This window comes from Vollenhovia emeryi, unplaced genomic scaffold, assembly GCF_000949405.1.
Source record: "Vollenhovia emeryi isolate VEMERY1.0 unplaced genomic scaffold, V.emery_V1.0 DF939120.1, whole genome shotgun sequence".
Lineage (NCBI taxonomy): Eukaryota > Metazoa > Arthropoda > Insecta > Hymenoptera > Formicidae > Vollenhovia > Vollenhovia emeryi.
The window spans coordinates 1886505-1910958 of record NW_011967246.1 but is presented as its reverse complement, the minus strand read 5'-3'; the positions used below and the strand labels follow the sequence as shown (position 1 = coordinate 1910958).

General features: G+C 40.1%; 4 protein-coding genes across 4 annotated transcripts in view; 1 reads left to right on the top strand and 3 right to left on the bottom strand.

The window, feature by feature from the left end:
• The first annotated feature begins 3811 nt into the window (after positions 1–3811).
• Positions 3812–7491, top strand: LOC105570712 (chondroitin proteoglycan-2-like). Its single transcript, XM_012028149.1, has 2 exons — positions 3812–4298; positions 6140–7491. The coding sequence occupies exons 1-2, from the start codon at positions 3812–3814 to the stop codon at positions 6448–6450; spliced, it is 798 nt and encodes a 265-aa protein (XP_011883539.1). The 3' UTR covers positions 6451–7491.
• A 36-nt stretch (positions 7492–7527) lies between these two features.
• On the bottom strand, positions 7528–14253 carry LOC105570537. Its single transcript, XM_012027814.1, has 5 exons — positions 13989–14253; positions 11163–11381; positions 10108–10375; positions 8341–8475; positions 7528–8162 (listed from the first exon to the last, which is right to left on the bottom strand). Exons 1-5 carry the CDS (start codon positions 14041–14043, stop codon positions 8147–8149), a joined length of 693 nt encoding a protein of 230 aa, XP_011883204.1. The 5' UTR covers positions 14044–14253; the 3' UTR covers positions 7528–8146.
• A 4223-nt stretch (positions 14254–18476) lies between these two features.
• LOC105570536 lies at positions 18477–21029 on the bottom strand. The gene is made up of 3 exons (XM_012027813.1): positions 20713–21029; positions 19168–19585; positions 18477–18781 (listed from the first exon to the last, which is right to left on the bottom strand). The coding sequence occupies exons 1-3, from the start codon at positions 20981–20983 to the stop codon at positions 18754–18756; spliced, it is 717 nt and encodes a 238-aa protein (XP_011883203.1). The 5' UTR covers positions 20984–21029; the 3' UTR covers positions 18477–18753.
• Positions 21030–23382: 2353 nt separating this feature from the next.
• Positions 23383–24454, bottom strand: part of LOC105570711 — a 5137-nt gene continuing 4065 nt past the window's right edge. The window contains exons 4-5 of the mRNA XM_012028148.1: positions 23975–24207; positions 23383–23538 (exon numbers count right to left, since the gene is read on the bottom strand). Coding sequence (XP_011883538.1) covers positions 23502–23538; positions 23975–24207 — 270 coding nt within the window. The 3' untranslated portion in view covers positions 23383–23501. The remainder of the gene's footprint in view (positions 23539–23974; positions 24208–24454) is intronic.

Genomic DNA, 24454 nt, shown 5'->3' with positions numbered 1-24454 from the left:
CCTCGCGAGGAGCAGAGCCGCCGGGGCCGATCCTGCTTTCTGCGGTGAAGCAGTTAAAGCCGTTGCGGCTCGGCGGCTACTTGCCTACGAGGAGTCGTAAAGGAAGGGAAAGTAACCTGGTGCCATGTTAACTAAGCGTCTCGCTTGCGTAATTCGCTACGACGTCTCCGTGGATGTCTCCACCTATTTGCGGCACCGTGACGACCGCGCGCGCAAATCGATTCATCGCGCCGGTCTTACGACCAACTGGATTTATCTTCTTCGCTTTTTGACCGCGTGACCGCCCACATGGGTGGCCACGGGCTCTTATTACGGACCCTTGACGGCATTTGCATAATTCTCAAAGGATAATGCCTGGTAATCGCATTACTGTCCGGATAGCCATCGATGATCGCAGCGAAAATTCCCCCTTGTGTCTTTGCGAGAAAAGGACGAGAATCTTTCTTAGATTTCTTCTTTGATTGATAAAAAATTAACAAAAACGTATTACCTTAGATCGATATTATAGCAAGTGTACTTTATAAAGAATTTATGTTACATAATTTTTGGTAGAAATGGAGAAAACAAAAATGGACTTAAAATTTGCAGTCAGAGATTGAGTCTCAGGAATCAAAACTTTTAGTTCCGTAAAAGATCCTTCCAACCAATAAGAATCGCTTTTATCGATCAAAGAGGATTCAGAATATGAACCTTAATATTTAATATTCTTGGAATTTTTAATTCCACGTCGATTTATATATTATTTCACGTGAAAGAACATTTTAGGAAAACGTTTTCAAGTTGGGTTCGTGCGCTTTTCAAATTCAATTGAAGATTTTGAAACTTTGGAAACACATAATTCCGGGAAATGCCGTTGTATGTTTAATGATCCAGATATAAGGATATTTTTAGCGACAATTAAGGCCACAGCTTACGCAACTCGTGCCGGTGGAAACTCACAGTCTCTAGACGTTCTTTCTCAGACGGGCAAAGCTTGCTTCCCCATGAGATTATTCGTATCGTGAGATCGATCGTGCTTCGCTTTCCTTCCCTTATCCGCACAGACTAGTTGGCCAACAGCGTGCAACTCTTCTGTTGCTATAACAAAAAAGTGTATTTATAGCATGTAAACGTGACGATTAGTGGCACGACTGCTATCAAAGTCACTATTCTCTGAATCTGTTCTGTTTGATTTTATGCACACGGGAAAAAATGTTGTATTAATAAGATCGGTGTAAGTTGAAATAAAATCGTTTAACATCAGACAGTTGTTTTAATAATCTGAATATTTAGTCCAATGCTTAAAATTAACATCCATAGCAAATACAATGGAGCGAATTATTTATGTTTGTGGCAATCCGTGACGTTAACGTTTAATTCAAGCAACTTCATTTCTTTTAATTCGACAGCATTTTTTCCCGTGCAGATGTTGAAAAGTCGAAAGATCCTCTCTGTGAAATTTCCTGAAAGATGTAAAAAGTTTCATCGTTTCGGTATTCCTAAATGCATTTTGAATGCCCCTGGTAATACGCTGTGGACTTTATAATCAAAGATAATCGACATAATACAGCATGACGAGTCTCGCGATTAAAGTCACTTTAATAACGTAATCAAGATTGAGATAGAAATAAAAGATTCGAGGCGTGGTACCACACATTACAGAAATCCCTTGCGAAATGGTTTTAGAGATAGGGTCACGATCTCTCGTTTCGCTCCGTGCACCGAGAGACAGAGCCTGTCGAAGATTCTGGTCGGTTCCTTTCTGGAGATCTTTTATTTTTCATCTCAATCTCGATCTGTAGACCCTGAGAGAGAAAGAGAGAGAGAGAGAGAGAGAGAGAAAGAGATTGAGCAAGAGCGTGAGGCGCCATTCCATTCCCAGATTAGATCTCTTAAGGGTGGGCGGTCGGAACAATGTAACTTACAAATTGAGAATAGGGCGAGAGGAAAAAAATAAGAAACGAGAAATGAAATTGAAATTGTTGACGAATGATGCGCCAACTCATACTTTTCGTATCATAAAGTAAGATGAACGGAATCAAAGGGAGCCTCTTTCCTTGTGAACTAAAGTTAATCAATATCACCGTGAATTCTCTTTTATACCGCAAACATCAACTAACTTCTTGGGCGGCTAACCAAAAATACAATTTAAATTCACAGTCGAAGCAAGCAAATTGAAAATTCGCGTTGAATCAGGACTAAAGTACACACGTAAAGACGACCGGAGTAAAAATAAAAATGTCATAAGGGACCAAAGTGAGAAAACTTTTTAGCATAACTTTATCAATAATAATAATGGAATATCCTTCCAACTGCAATCGAGGACGGGAGGGTGACATTAGGTTAATCGGCCGGTCGATCGAATCTTTCGTGCGCTAAAGGGGGACCGATGGGGTCCATAGAGGTGGAGCAGGGGTGTGGAGCAGAACTGCCCCCGAAGGTTGCAAGTCAAGGCTAGGCACTTTCACTCGAGAGCAGTCTTGGGAGCGCGCCTCGTGCCGGCTTCCCACCTTATTTTACTATTTGCTTTTCCGTCGAATCATTAGCGAAACGATCGGACATCGTGGTAAAACGGCGCCAGCAGTTTATGTTGTGTACCCTCGACTCGTGCATGTATCTCCGTTCCCGAACGAAAATACGATACGTCTCCATAATTCCCTGTTTAATTATGATTAAAAATACAAGGGGCAAGAAATAGAAAACCATTATACTTCGGGACCTTCCGAGCGTTCTTCGAGGCTACACTGAGAAAAATGTCCGGTTAAATGTAATCGGATAATCCAGTTGCATAATAACAAACGAATCGAGAAACGTACTCGGGAAAAATGAACCATCGAAAACGCTATTTAGTTGGTTTATCCGATGGAAATTTTTGTCAGTTCACAAATAAATTGAGCGCCTTGTTCGAATCTTGTAGAGAGACTTGTAGGATAAGTTGTAAAATATTTCCATGTAAATGTAAAATCGTAAAAACGACACTTCCCGTGTAAATGTAAAATCGTAAAAATGACACTTTTATATCTTCGGGACAGAAATGTCTTGAATGAAAATAGATATATCCTGAAAGGACGACAACACATCGGCATCTAGTCTCAATATTTCACTTTCGATGTGGGCGTCCTTGCACGAAGAATCGCGCATAATCTCTCGCTGCTGAGAAGAGATTCGTGATGTCATCCTCCTGTGGAATATCAAATATTTTCTACATAACGCGGAAAAAGGATGTGCATTCCATTTTGTATTAATCGAACGATATCCTTGAGTGATTAATTAATTCCGCGCATACAAGGATGGCATCGTAACTTTCGAATTGACTCGACACAGTCCGATTTATTATAACGTTAAGTGACTCCCGAATCGTACGTTGCGAAAAGGTCGAATTTATATGCCAGCGTATCCTTGATATTCGCCGAGGCCCTCGGTGTCCTTCGACGAGGACACGTGCAGGTGGAATTCGTGATTTCGATACGTCGGTATATGCACTCTGATATTTCGTAATCGCGGCTCATTAGACGGGAACGAAAGGGAAAGGAAAGGATAATTAACAGTTATCGAGGGAGGTTAATGACGCGATAAATTGGAAGGTAAATTTGAGAGCTCATTAATGAGCTTGTAGATAATTTACGTAGCAACGCTCAACGTTGAGAAAGTAGGGAATTGAGGCAAAAGGAAACCAGGAAGAGAAGAAGACCATCATCTTTAATCATAAATTAATTATAGACGAATACGAAGGAAATGAGTGCTGTCCTAGATTCCACGTCAAAGGACCAAGTTGCATCCTAATCTTCCAAAACGATTTCTCTTCCCGGCATTATCCCAGACACGACTCGAAATGATCCCATCCCGAGAAGTACGAAGGATAACTCGGCTAGCAGGACGAGCGTTCAAGCTTAATTTCGCTCTTGTAGGTTCGCTGGGCCAGAAGCAGCAGCAGGAAGACCCGTGCCAGACGAAGTCGCGGGTGGTAGGCGACAACGAGTATTGCGATCGCTATTGGGAGTGCGTGAACGGTCGCCCGGAGCTGTTCGACTGTCCGAACGGCCTCGTGTTCGCCGGCAAGCACCGCGGTGTCACCGAGGGCTGCGATTATCCGTGGCGTGCGAACTACTGTGATGGCAAGCGCCAGGCGAATCCGCCGATCCCGACCGAGCACTGCGACTGGCTGTACGGAATCTTCGGCCACGAGACGTCCTGCACCAGGTACTGGACCTGCTGGAACGGCACCGCCACCGAGCAGCTCTGCATAGGCGGTCTGCTATACAACGAGCGGGCCAGGTCCTGCGACTGGCCCGAGAATGTCGAGGGATGTCAGAAGCATCGTAAGTACCGAGGATCCTGAGAGGCCGAGAGAAGTAGCGAGCGGATTTTATTAAAAGTCACTGCACGGAAAGAATTTTCGCTTAAAATTTATTCTGAAAACCATGTGATCGTGGGACAGCACGGCACTTCGAAGAGTTTTATGAGAGTTTTGAAATTTTACCATACATTTTAAAGTAATAAAAAACTTATAAAATTGTTCAAAATGCCATGTTTTCTCTTTAAATTGATCCTGAAAATCATGATCATGGAACAACATGGCATTACGAAGAATTTTATGAAAGTTTTAAAATTTTACCATATATTTTAAAGTGATAAAAAAAACTCATATAGTTGAAAATTTTTTAATGTATGGTAAATTTTAAAATTCTTCGAAGTGCCGTGTTGTCTCACGATCACACGATTTTCAGGATAAATTTTAAGAGAAACTTTTCTACGCGTAGAATTTATCAAGACTCGAGACGTTTGATGGAGAGAGGTGAAACGGAAGTTTATTATTTCGCGCAAGAAACGACGTGGCTGATGGCCGTCGGCTGAAAACCGTGACGCGTTTTAAGAAATTAGCGCGATATTTCGCGGATAACCGTCAACTCTCATCGAATATCTCAAATCCAGTTGAATCTTTCTTTTTTTTTTTTCTTTATCCGAGTTACCGGAAATTAATTGCATTCGGATGAATTCAGTGAAACGTAAGTTTTAGGCAGATTTAATGCACGAGAAGCGGAATCGTCGACGGTCATTTTCACTTTCGAAAGTGGGCGGACGGGACGCGCGCGATGCGTTTCCTCGTACCTACTTCTCGGTTCCTTCCAGGAGTCAGTGCCCCAAGGAAAAATGGGCGAGGCACTTAATTAGCATTCGAAGTGAATTCTCGTCGCGCCTTTCTCCCCCTCTCCTCGCCCTCGGGATCCGATAAGACGCGTTTATTAATTCGCATCGCCTCTCTCTGAATGTCAAACGCCAGTCGATGCATCGATCGCACGCGAGATCACATCCCTTTTTCAAAAGGTTAAAACTAATGGAAAATATTTCGAAATTCAGATAAATATTGTTTGCGATATCTCGAAAGAAACATTAGGAAGAAAACGACGACGAACAAGGATTAAAGCGTGCGTGATTCTTCACGTACGCAAATGCTCTGTTTAATTATCGATGACATTTAATTAATAATTAATGAGAGGTAAACTCTATATTTTTGGAACTCTCTGAGAAGTTTCGAAAATCGCGGCGATAACTTCCACTCGTGCAGAGTGAAAGAAGGAAAAAAGAGCTACATAATTAAATTTCGTATTAATCCACGATTGGTAGATCCCGAATGAAAGTTTTCGACTTTCACCGAGTCGCGTCAGTTCGCAAACGAAGCAACAAGAAATTTATCAAAAACGTCCGGCCAATTTGCAACGCAATGCCGTATGCTCGGAACGCTTAATTTTTACTTTAATAAAACATCTTAAGCCTCTTAATAAAATTCCTTAGAAGACAATAGTGATTCTGGCTAGTGACCGATATATTTTTACACTGAGAAAAATGTCCGATTAAATATAATCAGATAATCCAATTACATAATAACAAACGGATATATCCGATGAAAAATATGATCGGTTTTTCGATCAAATCTCACCGGTTGTATCCGTAATTTAATCGGGAACCGCAATCGGAAAAATGAACCATCGGAAACGCTATTTAATTGGTTTATCCTATGGAAATTTTTCTCAGTGTATGCATACGAACAATACGGCATTGCGTATCTCCGCCTATCATTAACGCGCTCCTCGCGGCGTCGAAAGCCCTATATAGGCACGCGTCCCAGTTAGTCTAGGAGTAAGACGCGGCCTGTTTGCAGCACTCTGCAACGACGACGCCAACGGCAACGTGCCTCTGGGCAAGTCGTGCAACCGTTACTGGCAGTGTCAGGGCGGTTACCCGCGGTTGCAGCGCTGCCCGGCCATGCTGGTGTTCGACAGGAGGTCGTTGAGGTGCGTGGTGCCGCCGACGGAGGACTGCGACGTACCCACGACACCGCCGCCCACCGAGGGCGAGCTGTCCGACGGTCGCAACGAGCAGGAGCCTGAAGAGGAGAACCTGCCACCTGGCGTGTCACCTCTACCGTCGGGCGCCCTGCCGATTCCCCTACGGTCGCGCCCCAGGAACTAAAGTCGCCGGGTTGTCCTATCCGGCCTGGAAGGACGAAGGAAGCGCCAGATCCCTTCTCGACGAGCGAGATCCCGGAGATCGTCGATCGGTGCGAAGAACTCGAGAAGTTCTCTCGTCGAGTCTCCCCCAGGTTCTCGCGCGATCTTGCAGTTCCGTAATTTCGTAATTCTAGAATTCTCGTGGGGTCCGACTTTTGAGATCCCTTATACTTTGAGATTTTGTTTATATTACCCCGAAATTACCCCGAATGTCGGATAAGTCACACCGCAAGTCCTCGAGGAAAAGTCCCGTTCTTTCTCCTGGGTAAAATCTTTATTTCACCTCCGCCACAAGGATTTGATTTTCAGATGCGAATGTAAAATTCAAATTTGAGTAAAAGTGAGAGGCAGCTTATAATTACACGATTCGGTTCTTCCTAATTAGTCAGCAACTAATTCATTATCTCAATTAATTCACGAATAAAATTGCATTCGTGAGAAACTATCAGCCGAATAAATTATACTCGAGATCTAAGATAATTCAACTTACGTAAAAACTTGGATGAAACTTTCTAGAAAAATTTAATGGCAAACGATACAAGTTCTCAAAGACACGTGAATATTTTCACAAATCTCGAAAGGTTATAATAAAATCAACCAAGGATGTGACCTCCCCGGTCTCAAAACTTTCAAACGGCGTAAAATAAAAGTCTCGTGAAAAATGTCAATTAAGACGTCAATTGCGCATGAAAAGTCACATTAAATAACGCATTTGCTAAAACACGGAATTGGTTTTTAGAAACAAAGTTACACTCATTATTTTTGAGGGCCGAGACTTGTCGACATTCATCGATCCGTCCATGTCTTTGACCGACCAAGCTCTTCTTCCTCTTCAATGGGGGTTTGTATTAATTGATAATATTAATTAATGAACATCTCGTGTTTCGGTTCCACTCGCCTCCATCGCATCAGTCGAGATGTAAATATTTTCCCCCATCCTCTCACTTCCCGTTCCCTTCCCCCGCGCCCCGCGCTCTCGTAAACGTAAGACTCGTACCACGTATATGTAGATCGATTGGAATAAACTGTACGTTGTATATTTTTTATACGCATGTCCAGATTTTATTCAATGTTGCCTGGCTGTACATTGTTACTATATTTATCATAAATACATTATATGTATTACATATCGTATTACATAAACACACTATATGTACTACATATCGTACTTGCTCTTCACGCACTGTACATGCAACTGGTCCCCTTTAAACGTCTATTATTAATAATAATTTACGTTTGATACATCTTCGTCTATTGGCAACGCCGAACCAAAATCGAATCTAACAGGAATACATGTCATTTATTCTGTTTCTACCAATTAATTTCTTCTAATTGTTCTCCGTATAAAAGTATTAATAATATCTTGTAATTTATATACTCGCGATTCTCTTGATTTTTTATGACTGATGTTTTCGTAACTTTCTTAATCAATTCGATTCAATTTCTAGAATCAATCTTGTCCTGTGATAATTCAACTTTTCGTATGATAATCTTCGTTTAGGTTTATCTGCAAATCTTGAGCTAATATTGTTGTATCTCTTTGCCGAAATTTAATTCATATAACCGAACATATAATTTTTCGTCGTTTGATGTTCGCTGATTATATTTGTATCGTTGATTTGAAGTACCGGGTGATTGTCAGGAATGTGTCTCCAAGTTTAAACACCATTTCCACTGAAAGACACATGAATATACAGTTAGAAAATTAACATATTTCCACTGACATACATTCTGCATTAAACTAAATTCAGTTTAGCATATATCTCCATATATCTCAAGAAGATAGCTTGAGTTCGTGCCGAATCGAGCAGAAGTTAAGATCTGTAGTTTCTAAAACGTAAATTGTACGAACCAGTGAGGAACCTCGTCCGGGTCCAGGCAAGTCAGGCTCACCGAGTCGAATAGTTTTCCCTCTCCGCAGGTGAGAAGTCGCGGATGTCCGTCCACACAGGTGATCAACCTACCGCAATCACTCGGCACGGGGAATCTACAAAATCGCGCCATTTGCACATGTTTGAATAGATTTAAAAGTCTCCATTTATAGTTTAATATCGTCTGATAAAAATCGTTCGCTTTTAAAATTCACAGTGAAATATCTACGACTCAAAAATTTGTGGCAACTACAAAATATTGTAGTGAACTCCTATTTTTCTCCATCTTAAATCTCGTTCCTCGACATTTGCTCTTCCTCGCGGCAGCCTAACTTGGCATAATTTGGCAGAAAAGACTACCGTGTTCGTAGCAAAAGATTGAATATTCAAATGAAACAGGCGCGTCGGCATTTATCTTTCCGTCTCTTTCTCCATCTCTATCTCTTTCTCTCGGTTTTTCTCGGAAGACGACCGGCAAACCTTAAATCGAAACGCCACGCACAAACGATCTGACATTTAACGACGTTGATTCCTTTTACTCTCATGATCTTCAGCGGTGAACAATATTTCTTCTTAGCTGAATCTTTCTCGTAATAAGAGAGAGAAAAAAGACCAAGATGAAAAAGAGAGAGAGAGAGAGAGAGAAATTTTAGTGCTCCATGCTGCGTGTGGTCGAATAATTACACACACATTTCAACAAACACACAGCCGTGGATTTACATGGATGCACGCGTAGAAATCTGACGACACGATCGAATATATCCAGATTTTATTACAGTTACTTAAAAGAGAATGTATTGAGCTATCGAGAATCTCGAATGCGATCAATCATCAAGATATGATCTTTCAAGAAACTTAAATTAGATGTAAGCTATGGCGATATAAATTGATTTAAATAAGCGGGAACAAATAGAATATATTATGTTGCGGAGATTAGTGCGAGCTCAGTGATTAATCAATGAGTCAATTATCAGTGATATTGATAACGAGCCCGCTCGCCAAAGGCACTAATTCTTTTCTTCCAAGAAACGAATAAGGAAAGAAAGCAAATACAATGTCGTCCGCCCGTAGTGCATTGATCCCCGGCAGTTTTATTTCCGCGTGGATTCTCACTACGAGTAATCCCTTACAGAAATGTAAGCGAAATAATCACTAGAAAATTACTGTACGTCAATAATTTCTAAAGGCCCGTGTCCACGATGCTAGAACTTGGTGCAGGTTCTAGTTCCGAGAAATGTGTAGCCAATTAACTTGCAGCTTTTATGAAATAGCTTGGACCAAGGTCTAGCATCGTGGACACAGGCCTTAAATGATTCAATTACTGAACTCCAATAATTATTCAGTGCTTTTTCCCCCATGGAAAAAAATATATTTTTAAATGTAGATAAAAATATATGTAATATATTTAGTATATAGAAATTCTATTTTAAAAGTCATATATAATATTATGTCAAAGTTATAATAAAAATATATGTCAAATACATGAACATATATAAATTACATATTTACAATATGGATGTAACACATTCGCTTAAATATTTATATTATATTATGAATGGTATATTTTTTATATCGCATATACGAGTGACATAAAATGAATGTACCATTTCTATTTTTCTTTATATATAATAAAAGATATAATATATTTTTCCACGGGGGGTTCCGTTCCCAGTTATTACATTTCTGTAAGGGATTTCTCGGAAGTGCGTTCGTATATAATCGCGTGGCACGCATGTGTAATAGATTACCTCGGGTAGGGCCAGAACTTGGCGGCGGGACTGTGGGGGGGCAGCTTGTGCGGGCATTTGAATCCCACTACGGTCTCGGGGTTGCAGTAGGGGATGAGCTCGTCCGGCCAGACGCACGTGTGGGTCTTGGCGTTGTAGACCAGGCCCGGGTCGCAGTGAGCCTGAAGCGGATCACCGTGGACGCACTTCGTGTAAGTGGTGCTGCAACTGTCGCTCTCCGGATACATACCGAACTGGTACTCGCAGCCCGGGCTGCTGATTGGCGTGTCTGCAAAGAGGACGGATCGTTGCTTCTCATCGTATCGAGAATCCCGGAGATTGAACTTGAAAATTGGCTAAACGCGCTATTTGACAAAAAAAGAGCTTTCTCACTTCGCGTTATTTTTCATTGTAAAAGTCGACAAGTCTAAACCCTCCTGACCGAAAAAAGTACCTATTTAATGAAATATAAACGGGTGAATTTTTTTCTCCTGTGCGCGTAGCAAAATAACGATGCGTTGTTACGGATTTTTATTAATACTTATTGTATCAACTTTTGTGGTGCAATAAGGTAATGAAAAACAAGACTGGTAACTGGAAAGTCATGCGATTGCGTTGAAACGTTGAGCCGGTTGAGAGATAAGCGATCAAAGGAGATTCGATCGAAGGCGAAATCACGATGATTGACATTAACGTGACCCACTAAAGCGCCGCCAAAATCACTTGTCTCGTGCGACTCTTACTTTCCCGATAATTTTTTTTCGCACACATGACTGATTTTTACAATTACATATATAAGTTACAAGTTTAACAAGAAAACAATAGTAAATAGCAGCATCGATAATATTATAATAATAAATTTCAATAATAATAGAATGGTACATCAACTATTAATATTATTTAATCGTATATCTTAAATTTCTTATTTCATGTTTTTTTCTTCTACGCCATGACGGCGCTTATTCGAATAACATTTTGTCAAGCGTTCAATATTTCTCTTAAATGAGACGAACAAAGATTAAAGAAACTTTGAGTAAAAGCGGCTCAAATATCATGAAACGCAGCGCGGTACTTACAGTCGGCCTTGCGATTACCGCAATCGACGGCCCAATTGTAATTGCAATGATTATGAACGGCACCGTGTCCGTCGAACAGAAGTCCGTTCTCGCAGTATTCGAAGGTCAGCGTGCCGTTCGTGCACAAGAAGAAGGCCCCGCAGTCGTCGGGGTGAGCGTAAGCGTGGATCCCGTAAGGATCGGGGCATGGCGGAGCATCGAGCAGGGTGGCACCTTGGGCTGTGAAATTAAGAATTTTATGTGACGTGAGAAACAATAATTCTCCATTAGCAACGAATCTTTAGACATTGACATGCAATTTCACTAATGACGTTATGATATTTCTTACGCAAAAATATTTATTGAAACACAGCAAGACGCAATTTATCTTCAATGTAACATACGTATTCCAAGTCGTCATATTGATTATAATATTTTGTTATATTACATAATAAATTGTAGTGCTATTAAATTATCATATATTACATAAAAATATAATATACGACTATAATTTAATAGCACTACAATTTATTGTGTAATATAATTAAATATTATTTTATAATAAAACATTATTGTATATTATATATATTTTTTTATATTATGTACAATATTGTTTATTATACAACAATATTTTATTATATAATATAATAATATATTGTTATATTATATTATATATATTGTATATTGTATTTTTATATAAATGCAATATTCTTCCGCAAGTATTTGAGGAAATATATACAGGGTGTACTAAAACCACCGGATATCCTTTTAATCATAAATTCTTTAGAAACTTTTAAGACAAAAATTCTAATACAAAAATGTCGAGGCTATAATAGTTTTTAAATAATAAGCGATTACATTTCACAAATGACAGGCCTGAGATTTCGCGCGCTCAGGTACGGCGACACGACAAGTGATAAAGGTGTTCCTCCGAATATCGCCCTTTTTAGCATAGTGACAACTTTCACAACAGACTTAACAATTCATTCTCGAATTAATTGTTCCTCTTGTTATCTTTAACCATTTCTTTTGTTAATTTTGTGTAACGTTTTATTAATAAAAAGGAGGGTTTCACTATGACGAGCATCTTGATCAGACTGATATCCTTCGATTTAGTCGATCTCCGATATTCTGAGTGAACTTGGAATTTTCAGTTAGATTCAATCTAGTCTCCTGCCTCTCTTTATCCTCAAGTTTTCAAAATAATCGGATCATCGTCTTCCCAAATATTTTCTGTCCCGTTAAACGGTGACTTTGGTTCTCGCTCGCTCGCGAAACACATAGGAACACTTTTATCACTCGTCATGTCGCCGTGCCTGAGCGCGCGAAATCTCAGACCTGTCATTTGTGAAATATAATCGCTTATTATTTAAAAACTATCATAGCCTCGACATTTTTTTATTAGAATTTTCCTCTTGAAATTTTCTAAGGAATCTGCGATTAAAAGGATATTCGGGTGGTTTTAGTACACCCTGTATATGCAAATACATTTTGACGGAAGATGAAAGCAAAATGTGTTTTATCATAATTATGTGAAAAGAAATCAGGGTTGGGTTGGGAAGTAAGTTACTTATTGTAACGAAGTTACAGTTACTGTTACTTCTTTTTGGTAATTCTAATTGAACTTCGTTACTTTCTCTCCATCTGTAACTTAACTCAGTTACATGTTTTCGATAACTAGTAACTAATTTAATAGTTACTTTATATCTTTCTCAAACCTCGACAGATCGCATTAGGCCTTGCATTTGCGCATAAACGCCTTTATCGACGCTTTACAATCCAAATGCCGATTTGATATTTTTATTTTCATTGCAAGAAAGTAACGACCCGTTACTTTTCAGAATTGGTAACTTATAATTGTAACTAGTTACGCATTTTTAGCGAGAAAACTGTAACTGTAATTGGATACTTTTATAAAATAACTTTCACAACCCTGAAAGAAATATATATATACACTGACAAAGCGTAAATTATGTAGCTTATACAACTCGATTTTCTTTTAAAAGTAACACATTTTGCGACACATTGCCTTGCTCCGTGGAATATAATAAACGAATGAATATATCGAAAACGATGTAAAACGGGATTTTGCCGATTGAATTTGGTTGACGTATCGATTTGAAAAGATTTGATTCGCATGACGGCCTCGCGAGTATCGGTTCTCCTAAACTTTTTTCGCGACGCGCGAAAGCGAAACTTGCGACAGCGTGGCGGAGTGTAACGGGCACCATATTTATCTCCCTATACAGAAATGCAAAAAGGATACGGCAACATGAACGACTTACAACAAGAAATGTAGACCGAAGAAAAATAACGACGGTCGATAAATCAAAATTATTTTTCAAGAAAGTCTCGCGAGCGTACGAAAATACAGTGAAGTAAATTAAAAGCAGATTGTTTCGAAACATAAGTCGAAACGTCCAACGATTTTTTGAGGAGTCCCCTTGAGAAATAAAAGTTCATTATTAGAAATAATGATCGAAAACTCCTTCTGCACACTTGAGCTACGTCGCAGATCGCCCCGTTACGTTTTCCATCGATCACCTCGGAATGTCCGCCGTTATGTCACACGCGCGGATCTTAACATATGGTGTCTCGTCGGTGAAAGCCCCCGTGGGCCCGAGCCTGATGTTGCAACCTGTCGGGAATCCATGGAGAAGAAGAAAGCGTTCACGCCTGCGAGGAAGCAGTCCTCGGTGCACAGAGGAAGACGAGAAGCGCATACCGAAGATGCGGAAGATGCACGTACGATGCGGAGGTATAGGGTCGCGCGTAGGCGAGGTGAAGGTAACCACCTCGTCTACGCAACGTTACGGTGGTTGGCGGCGGCGGTGGTGGTGGACTTACCACGTGCCAGGACTGCCAGGAGCAGCAGCAGGGTCACGCTCCACGAATAGCTCATCTTTCCGGCACTCTCTTCGGCTTGACTACTGTCTCTGACGGCGAAGTTGGCGATTGGCGCGCACTTTAGGTGACGGCCGCGGTACACCTCCGGACGGTCCCGTCTCCCTTCACTCCCTTCACCGCGGCTTCGCCGAACCCCACCAGGATCCCCCTTGGTCGCCACTGGTTTGCCTACGTGTTCGGCCTGCCGCGCCAGCGGCGCCGAGCGTGATGAATTGTCCAGGTGCCGGCGCTTAGGTCCCCCGGTGTCGCGAGGTACATCGATTTCGAGAGAGAAGAGCGAATTTAAGCCGAATAAATTGCGAAGCTGCTGGAGAAAGTCGGGAAAGAGTTCTCGAGAATGTGTGCGAAACGTGCGTGAAAACATGCATCGGCAAATAATTCCTGTTAGAGTGTCGCGAATTAGAAGCCAACGAGGAAGGAACGAGTCTGCCAAATCGCAGGATACCTAATCTCTGCAGGCTCCTACGCGTCCGTGATTTTTCCAGACAATGAAACATGAATTTTATCATTTTACGAGTCAACTCGATAGAATCGTGTGAATTTGAGAAACAAAACGTCACCTTATTACGCACATTCGGGACAAGAAGTCACATTATTGGCCAAATCCACGAGAAGCCGGATGTGGCGATTAAATATGACAAACCAATTAATTCTACAATCGTAATAGGCACGTTTGCAACAATCATGGTATCGGAAAAGCTGTCGGGGAATCTATTTTTAAGCGGCTAAGGACTCACCGCACGCCTTGCGTAATCCGCGAAGAAACGAAGAATATCTCTTTGGCCGCGAAGCAGCGACTACGCGATCATACTTCTAATCGTCTCCCAATCTCTCGCGGCATCGCGATAAATCGCGGGAGAACGCATCGCGTGTGAATAGATGACGTTAGACTTAATGCCAAAGTCTTCCTGCGCCTCTCGAAATGTCTGAGGATGCAATGTCCCCGACACGAACGCTCTGCACTTAACTCTGCGTTGCACAAGCGTACTCATTATTTTTCCGCGCGCTTAATACCGCGCGGCATTTGTGTGCTTTTGGTGAACGGCAAGTGGAATTATCACATTATCATATCATTCAGCGCCACGCATAAATAACAATTCGGAGAATCGCGCTCATGGCGCGATTATAGTGCACGGGCTTGAAAGATAACGCTATTGATCAATAATCCGCTTTCCCTGATTAGGAAATGGATGGAGTTTCCGTTTGAAAATTCGAAAATTACGACTCGTTTCCAACAGCAGTCGGGAATTAGTAAAATATTATTATTGTAAGAAACATCTGTCTTGAACATTTTTAGATTATAGTCGTTGATTCTACTTGAACCATTCGTGCGAGTGTCAATTTTGACTAAAAACACGATTTTCGTCCCTCGGGCAAATTCACTTTAAATGAAATTAAAGTACCTAAAAGTGATCTTTCAAATCTAAGAGTTTATTTAAAGAAGTGAAAAGTTACTTAGAAAATTTTTAAGTGATTTTGGACACTTCAAGTAATTTTTAGATAGCCAAGCCTATCGAAGTTCCCGCTAGATGGCCGCGCGACATAGCACTTTCTCGCAAGAAGAAAACCGCACGCGGTATTGCAAATTATATCACATACTTTTCACGATTCTTGAAGTTTTCTTTTAAATTCTTAAAGTGAGTTTCAAGTTTCCAAATTTACTTTTTGTATTTCTTTTCTTGTAAAGTAAAATTTTAAGGTATATTTTCCCAAGGGGTCAGCGGAAGAAGAGCGAATTTCTTAGGGAAAACGGGACACAGTACTCTGGAAAAAAATACTGCAACCCATTTTGGGGCCCACAATTAGTGATCGAATTGTTTGGATTCTTCTAATCTTTCACGAATTTTACCTCGCATAACTAAAAATCGCAATTAGCTATTCTATCTATACCCAAGATTTTTAAGTAATACTAATCAATTCTCTCAATTAGTTCTGTCGATGTGCAGTAACGCGAAAATTTTCACTTAAATGGCACTAACCGAAATGTTAAGTTACTTAACTATAAAAAAAAACGGTCAAAATTTTTCCCAGAGTAGAGTCTTACGAACAATCCAAATAGCTTGATTACTAATTATCGGCCCCAAAATGGGTTGCTGTCTTTTTTTTCCCAGAGTAATTCAGCAAGGACACGTTGCGTGTAACGGTTAATGCCAAGGCGCGATCCTCCCCTCCGTGACATCACTGGCCACGATGTAATACGCGCCAGGTAAATGCGTTGCAATTGCCGAACGCGTGTAATGTCTAAAACGTGTACGCGCGCAGATAGATATGTTCTCGGTATATTAACGATTGGTGCGAGTGCTGATGCGTGCGCACGTCGGTGAGGCCTCTAGAGCCTTAACCAGACTTACGCAAGACCCATCACGCTGGTCCCACGGAGGAGGGACCAGATTGCCGGATAGTGAAAGCAGCCGAGGCGAGTCGGACAAGTCGACAGATCGGTCGGGCATTCGAATTGAATACATCACGATGACGGTCAGTTAATTAGTTTAGACTTTCTATGAGCAAATTTTGTCGAAATTGTAATGCCAGAGAAATAGCATACAACTCGTCTTATCTAAGAAGTCATATATGACAGACTATGCTCTGCTCCATTAATAATAAAACGGTGTTAGTGTAATAGAATAATAAATAAATACTAAAAAAAGGAGGAAACATATATTTCATCTTTCTTAAGAAAAGATATGCATTCTGTATCGCATTTTATCTTTTATTTTCTTATTATTTTATTAAGACTTTTTATATTTCACAAAAGTATCGGGAATAAGAAATTTATTTGGGCCGAATTTATCTCGCGTTGCGAACAAAATGTAAATGGACAATTGTGATATATTTCGTCGAGTGCTCCGCGAATTACGTAAAAAGAAACGTTGCGATCGGCAAGTGAAGAGAAATTGTTAGCTCGGAAAACCGTAGCGTGTTGTTTATTGTGCATCGTAAATCGCGCCGACTCGCCAAGCAGTTCTTGCAGTTTTCCAATATTCGAAAGTACGTAAAATATAAGAAATAAAACAAATTTTCAATAACGCGCAATAAGAATTGCGAAACAAATATAATAAACTACGAAAAATTATGTTTAGTTAATTTTTCTTCGCTTTGGTTAAAGAGCCAAAAATATTTTAGCAAACGTAAATAGGAATGAAGGCCTAACATCTGTAACGTCAGATGTTGCAATGTAATCTTATGATGGATGGGTTAATTAATTCTCGTACTGACATTTGACTCACCGCAGTGAAATCCAGGATGTGTTCGAAGAAGTAATTTCGCGAGTGCATTTCGCGATGTGCTCTGGAGTATTGTGGGGTGAGGAGATTTTCGATCCGCAATCTTTCCCGTCAGAGAAAGTCATGCTCATTGTAACACACGTGATTTAACTTACACAAATACTTATAAACATAATACAAAATGCGTTTGATTACAGCAATGCAAAAACAATTACATCTCGCTTAATTAATTCTCTTCAATTTCTGCTGAAATTTTTCTTCTTGACTTAAACAGACATAAAAAAGTAAACAATGTTTTCGTCTAAATTCCTAATCTAATAATAATCTTATTGATAAGTTTTTATATTAACGTTTTTCTGATAATCTACGTTACGTTTATAATATATTAAAAATATAACTTTAGAAAGCTCTAAATTTTTCTGTATTTATTGGATTAGATTTTCGTTGTCAAGAATATTTTGTGGAGTCCAAGAGAAGTAACATAACCATACATATAATTTTAAAATTTGTTTATTTGATTAATTTATTATTCTATTTTATTTTATTTCTCATGTATAAGTTAAAACTTGCATAAGTGTTTTTATAATATCTTTGATAAAGTCTGAGATGAAAAATTCGCGATTAAGTACTTATATTCCAATACAAATATTCACTTTTTTATCCTACCTTTATCCTCCGAAACTAGAGGAATTTAAGTTTCGTTGCTAGAATAAGAATTCGTAAGAAAAATGAACGTAAAATCGTGCGTTTAAGCAACGTATTATTTATCCAATAAATTTCGTAATTCTATTTTAGCCAAGTTAATATCCAATGAAAAAGTCTTAAACAATTTTGCACGAAAAAACTCCGATTGAGGTAAAGTCAACTCCAGACTTGTGAAAGAATTTCTAAACCTTTCGGGGCATCTTGCATACAAAGTGTATTTAATTATCGAGACGTAACAGTACGTAATTCTTACAACATTAGCTAAAAATGGTGTTACCTAAGACAGAGTCCAGAGTGAAAGACTCATTTCCCCATTAGAATATAATAAATAAATTTCATTCCTTGAGTTATTTAATCGCGGAATTGCGAGCGACGCGTTCGCATATGTATGTACGCGCTTTTACAATAAAATTTCGACATAATCGATAATTACATAAAATCAGACCGGTTCAGAACGGAGGGTTTATCTAACGGATGTTATATAGAACTTGATATCGTCGGACCGCGCGGGATTTTCTTGTCGCGGGTTAATGAGCCGCGACCGACGACGGCTTTATTACGGATTTTCCGAAGGCGAATTTGTTTACGTAAAAGGAGAAAGGGGTAGTAATTCGTCACAAGGAGGGCGAAAGCGCGATTGCTCTCGCAAAGATCACGCAGCGACTTTTACGTAAGCGTGCATATCACATGCATTTATTGTTCCTATGAGTAAAATGATGAGCATTACACACGTAGCTGCGGTTAACTGCGCCACCCCTCGGTTCTCCAACTCGCAATCAGTTCTTGTGCTTGTAATAGTCCTCGCTGAAACATTCATTTTGCTATAAGGAGCGATCTGGCATATTTTTCAGAGTGAGCGCAATTTGGGAATTTGAAGTAGAAAGATGAGTAACTATTGAGACAAGAATACGAAGATTTAAGGACGAGCGTAATTAAGAAACCGGTCTCACAGATTCGCGAGGAAATCTGTCATTGAAAAAACATCAGTTGTGAGTAAAGCCAACGGCACACGCGATAGTATTTTTTCTACTGGAGCTTTAGATCAAGTGACCTAAGGCTAAATCCTGATTGGCTCTCGTAAGCAATCCGGTAGGGAAAATAGTATCGTGTGCCGTTGACTTTACTTTATATGCGTCACGAAAGATTCTACCGAGGATATAGAAAAAAGGGGGGGGGGACAAGACACCCACCATCCCTGCACGTATTCCGGCTCGGTGCACCTGAAGCTCTCCTCGTTGTACACAGTACCGGGTTCGCATTGGCCCTTCTGCGGCACTACGCCGTTCTTGCAGATGTAGAACTTGGCGCAGTCCTCAGAATGTGGGTACGTGGGGTGCGGCAGGATGCTGCCGGAGGGGCCGGCGACATCGCCGTCCGGGCACACGAAGCCGTCGTCCAGGACGTCGCGCTTCATATTCTCGCACGGACGACTAGCGTCCGCCGGCCAGACGCAGCTCGACATCTTAGGTTCGTAGATCAGCCCGGGTGGACAGGGCACCACCTGCACCACCCCGTCGATACAGTTGACGAAACGGTCGCACGCGGCCGCGTCCTCGTGGCTGAAGATGCCGTTCGCGCGCGGGCACCCCTTGCTAGGCTGCGGCTCCTCTGTTCCGTTGCAAACAAGTTATTACGTAATACCAAGGTATATATGATTACGTAAGTTTTATATTAATTATATATATATATAATTTGTATTATATAATTGCGATATAGCAGAGTTTTCGAGATCTACATTTGCCTTGACATTTAATTAAAAATAGAGTTTATTATTTTTCATTTTAGAATAAATTGAATATTTAATAGAATGATTTAACGATTAATATAGATATCAATTTTTACAGGAAACGTTTCAAAATATATATAAAAACTGTTTAACTTGAATTCGATTATAGTTTCGTTCGATTAAATGTATCTTGGTATATTGTTTTTATGTTTCATAGATTTTCTGCTTAACTCGATTAATTCTCTACGACCTATATATTACGATCAGATTTGACTACTTATGAGGAAATGCGAAAAAGACCAAGCCCGTGAGAATTCGATTGTCCGTTCGTCTAAAAACCGGTTCACACCGAGTTCTATTTTTGCAACGCTGTGTAATCGGCCATTCTTCTGGTTTGTCGAGTTATAGGAGAATATGCAAAAGAGGATAAAAGAAATATCATATATAACTGTAGAACTCACTTCCTTTAATCGGGTAGTGTGGAAAGAATTTCCACCTCGAACGAGAATCTGTTTAAACGACTTTAAAATGGCCTACAAATATAAAATTAAATGATACGAATAGAAATAAATATATTATTTTAAATAGCAAATACATTTTTATGCGTAAAGCTCTTTAATAAATCTCAGAACAATTATATCCTTCTGTTCATTTCTAATCCGAGTAATAATCATAGATGAATCTGTTTGTAGACAATAATTAAGAAAGACCCAATGAGTTTAAGGGATCTAAAGGTTTGAAACTTACACAAAATGGCCTATGAATATAAAATTAAATGATACGAACAAAAATAAATATATTATTTTAAATAGCAAATCCATTTTTATGCGTAAAACTCTTTAATAAATCTCAGAACAATTTATATATCCTTCTGTTCATTTCTAATCCGAAGAGAAATTAATTCTCTCTTAAATCATTGACAATCATAATAATCGTAGATGAATCTATTTGTAGGCAATAATTAAGAAAGATCCAATGGGTTTAAGGGATCTAACGGTTTGGAACTTACGCAAAAGCGTGCGGTCGCCGCAGGGCACGTTCGCCGGTATGTCGCAGAGTTCCTTCTTGGGGTTGTCATCCCTGAAGACGAGTCCGTCCTTGCACAGCTTCTCCTCGGGCTGGCCGTCCGCGCAGGCGTAATAAAGATCGCACTGTTCCGGATCGGGGAAGAAGCCCTTGGGCTCCGGGCACCGGAACTGGGCCTGGGCGTCGCCCAAGGTCGCCAGAATCACCAGTGGCAGAAGACCACGAAGAATCACGTGCTTTTCCACTCCCGTCATTCTGCCTCGCAAAGTCTTTCAGATCTCCGTCCTGTAGGTATCGAGGAGGCTGTCTCTCCTTCCCTTCCTCTTCTTCTTTGTCTCCTTCGGCCTCCTTTCTTTGACTTCGTCGGCAGCAACGCGTCGCGACGCTGATAAAACGTGACTGCGAGTCCGAAACGGGTTCTGTTTCACTCGACAGTCTCGCCACCACCTTGGTAGGTCCTTGCTGCTGCACATTTCCCGACCCTCCCTCCTCACGGCTTCGCCCCCCTTTCGCCGAAAGTCCTGTCTTTCTTTCTCTTTCTTTCTTTCTGATCGAGCCGCGGTTTCCCTGCTCTTTTTCCCCCCGTCACGAGTGCATTCTAATGGGTGCATAGACATAAGTTTTATTGCATTGCGTTATTATCAGCGCGTATAAATTCCGGGACACTTCCGCGTGTCGACGGCCCGATTGGGTCGCTGCTGTTGTGCTACCGTTTCGCGATTTGCATCCCTCACTTCACGCCTCGGACCTACGTGCAAACGCGGCTGCTGTATTACGTTTTGTCTTGAGTCTCCGATCAATTTCATCAGCCAGATAGCCGAGATATTTTTGAAAGCGGAACGAGAGAAATTGTTTCGTGGGTTCGGAGAGAAACAATTATCTATTTGTTTAAGTTAATAGAGCGATTAATACGCCAATTAATTATCTAAAACTATCTTTCTACACTGTGCATAGTTGCGGAGAAAACAAAGTAATAATTTTGCAGATCTAGACGAAACAATTCGATACCTGAGAACTAAACTATCGTAACTACACAATTATTGATTATCTCAACTGAACGCTCTAATTATTTATTTTATTATTACTTTTTCAAAACGTATTTTCGAGCAAATGTTAGAATATTATTAAAATATTATTCAAGTTATAGAAACGCAAGTTGATATCAGCAGTATACATTTTTTCTTGTATAAACCTGCTAAATGTCAGATACAGAATTACCCATTTATTTAAGTTAATGCATCAATTACGTACAATAATTAACAATTTCCGTAAGGAGAAAATACAATCTTATGAAATTGTTTGTTCAGAATAATTAAAATACATATTTCTAAATAAGATATTTTTAAAACGCCATTTAATTTTGTGTCAACATTCACCGTGAAAAAAACTCTTATTTTATTCTCAGGAGAAATCATAATTGTTGCAAACAATAAGATTATCGCAATAATTGAATACCGCCATTGCAAGTGCAGAATTTAATTTGTGTCTAACGAGCAGATTTCATCTTCAAAAAGTGTTGAATTGAATATTACGTTATGAGTGCAGAATTTAATTTGTGTCTAACGAGCAGATTTAATCTTCAAAAAGTGTTCGGCAAGTGGCATTTGCGACGGACGCTCGCGAATTGGAAAGTTAAATGGAAGAATACCGTGCATAATAACTCAACTTACCTGCCACGCGAGAGAAATAAATTGATCTTTCGCTGAGAAACGACATTTCTGTAGTCCAGTGCGTCGTGAACATAAAATTGCTATTCTTTTTGCGGTGCTTTTTACTAAAGGGCTTAGAGTTACGACGACTTATTTCTAATATTTTTTTCTGTCTTTTTCTTTCGTGAATTTTTTATTTATTTTAAATAAATTTGTTTTATTACTGTGAGGACTCAAAATTATCATCTCGTATTCCTGTCTTTTTTTTCTCTCATTTGGCGAAGTTCGGAAAAGCTTCTTGTACCGCATCGTTGACAAATGTTTGGGAAAACGAAGCGAGCGAGCCCGTCTCTCGCCCGTGATCGACGCAATACGAGAAAGAGAATGAGGGAAAGACCGAGAGAGTGAATCACAGAACGAGAAACAACAGAGCAGTTCGGGAGAAAGTGATAGTCAACTGATCTCATAACGAGAATGATTCAAGGCCTCTTACACGTTCCTCGAATACCGTTTCGAGAATCGATCGGCAACTGAGTCACCATTAACTTCTCCTGAGCAATATTAAAATCATTTTAAAATCGGTGAAGCGTGATGCCAGATAATTAATTTTAATAACAGATCTCTCTTTCTTTCTCTCGTTTTATTTACCGTGCAACACAAACTGAGTTTTATTTAAAGGCTGAATGATCCAGCGGGATCAAAGAGAGACAATATTTGCCGCTTTAGAAAATTTTAATTTTAATATTCCGCGAAGAAAGATATTAATATTCCAAATTTATATAATCACAGGCTCCTTGCATTAATAATACAAATCGACTCGAAGTAACGACGAGCGATTTTCCTCATTGCGTAAGTAATTAAATTAATTGTACGATTTTGGTAGGAAAACGAACATTATCTCGGTTCAAATCTCCGGCGCGTTTTGATTAACGGAAAACTGGGGAAAGGAAGTCGGGTTTCGATTGACTGATCGAAGACTAATAAAGTAAAAATAAAATGTATTCCAAGGCATTCAAATGGCTAAACACACACATGGAGTTACACGCTGGGCGAAGGGGGTGACAGGTGATTAAAGTGAACGTGCGGCGTCCCGATGCGGGACAGATGAGCGTGGACGACTTCCTTACGGCTTCTTGTCGTCGTCCTTGTACCAGTCCTCGCTGCAAGGTAAACGACAATCGTTGAATTTCCTCCGAACTTAATTAACTCGCGACAAGAGATTTCACAAAGACGCAACTACGCAATAACATAATAATGATACAATGATTTTCATAATTTTGTTATGCAAATAGCAAGAGGTGGAAATTAAATCTCAAAAGTCACAATTACGCGAGTTGAAAAGAAATTGAAAAATTAAATCGAGCACGCAATATTAAAAAGGTTCGTTAACTGGACGAGTTTATTAAAGTTCTCTCGTCTCATAAATTACAAGGTTATCAGAGAATATTATAGCAAAATTGTATATGCGCCTGCATGGAATATTCGGACGATGTCGATATGTTTATTCCCACTTTTGGCGATCATGCTAATACGCTAGATCGTCATGTCAATATAGAAATGTAACGACGGATTAATAATGTAGCGAACAGCTCGTACCATCCGGGAACGTTCTCGGGCGCGTCGCATCTCTGCTGCTCCTCGTTGTAGACGGTGCCGTCGCTGCAGCCCTGCTCGCGCGGCGTCACACCGTTCAGGCATACGTAGAACTTCTGACAGTCCTCGGGATGCGCAAATTTCGGGTGGTCGACCAGCATGCCTCTGCTGTCAACCTGGCCCTCGGTCGGGCACTCGAAGCCGTCCTTCAGTTTCTTGCCCATGACCCCGCAGCCCTGCATCGTGCAGCATAGAGAATTAGACTCGCTCCCGTCTACCCTTCGATTCCCATTTTTTTACAACCTTCGATTTCTAATTCTTGCAGCGTCTAGTAAAATTAGAAGTCAAAAGTCGTAGAAAATGGGAATAGAAAATTAGACAGGAGCGTCTAATTCTATATTCCCATTGTTTACAACTTTTGACTTCTAATTCTTTCAGCGTCTAGTAATGTTAGAAGACAAAAGCTGTAGAAAATGGGAATAG

Excerpts from the sequence above, each read along its gene's own strand:
- LOC105570712 (XM_012028149.1), top strand. The coding sequence starts at position 3,812 with ATGATCCCATCCCGAGAAGTACGAAGGATAACTCGGCTAGCAGGACGA. Across the intron at positions 4,299-6,139 it reads CGAGGGATGTCAGAAGCATC|CACTCTGCAACGACGACGCC; the intron begins GTAAGTACCGAG and ends GCCTGTTTGCAG.
- LOC105570537 (XM_012027814.1), bottom strand. The coding sequence starts at position 14,043 with ATGAGCTATTCGTGGAGCGTGACCCTGCTGCTGCTCCTGGCAGTCCTG. Across the intron at positions 10,376-11,162 it reads CGGTAATCGCAAGGCCGACT|ACACGCCAATCAGCAGCCCG; the intron begins GTAAGTACCGCG and ends TCCTCTTTGCAG. Across the intron at positions 8,476-10,107 it reads AAGTTCTGGCCCTACCCGAG|ATTCCCCGTGCCGAGTGATT; the intron begins GTAATCTATTAC and ends GCGATTTTGTAG.
- LOC105570536 (XM_012027813.1), bottom strand. The coding sequence starts at position 20,983 with ATGACGGGAGTGGAAAAGCACGTGATTCTTCGTGGTCTTCTGCCACTG. Across the intron at positions 19,586-20,712 it reads CGGCGACCGCACGCTTTTGC|AGGAGCCGCAGCCTAGCAAG; the intron begins GTAAGTTCCAAA and ends GCAACGGAACAG. Across the intron at positions 18,782-19,167 it reads CCGGAATACGTGCAGGGATG|CGAGGACTATTACAAGCACA; the intron begins GTGGGTGTCTTG and ends TGAATGTTTCAG.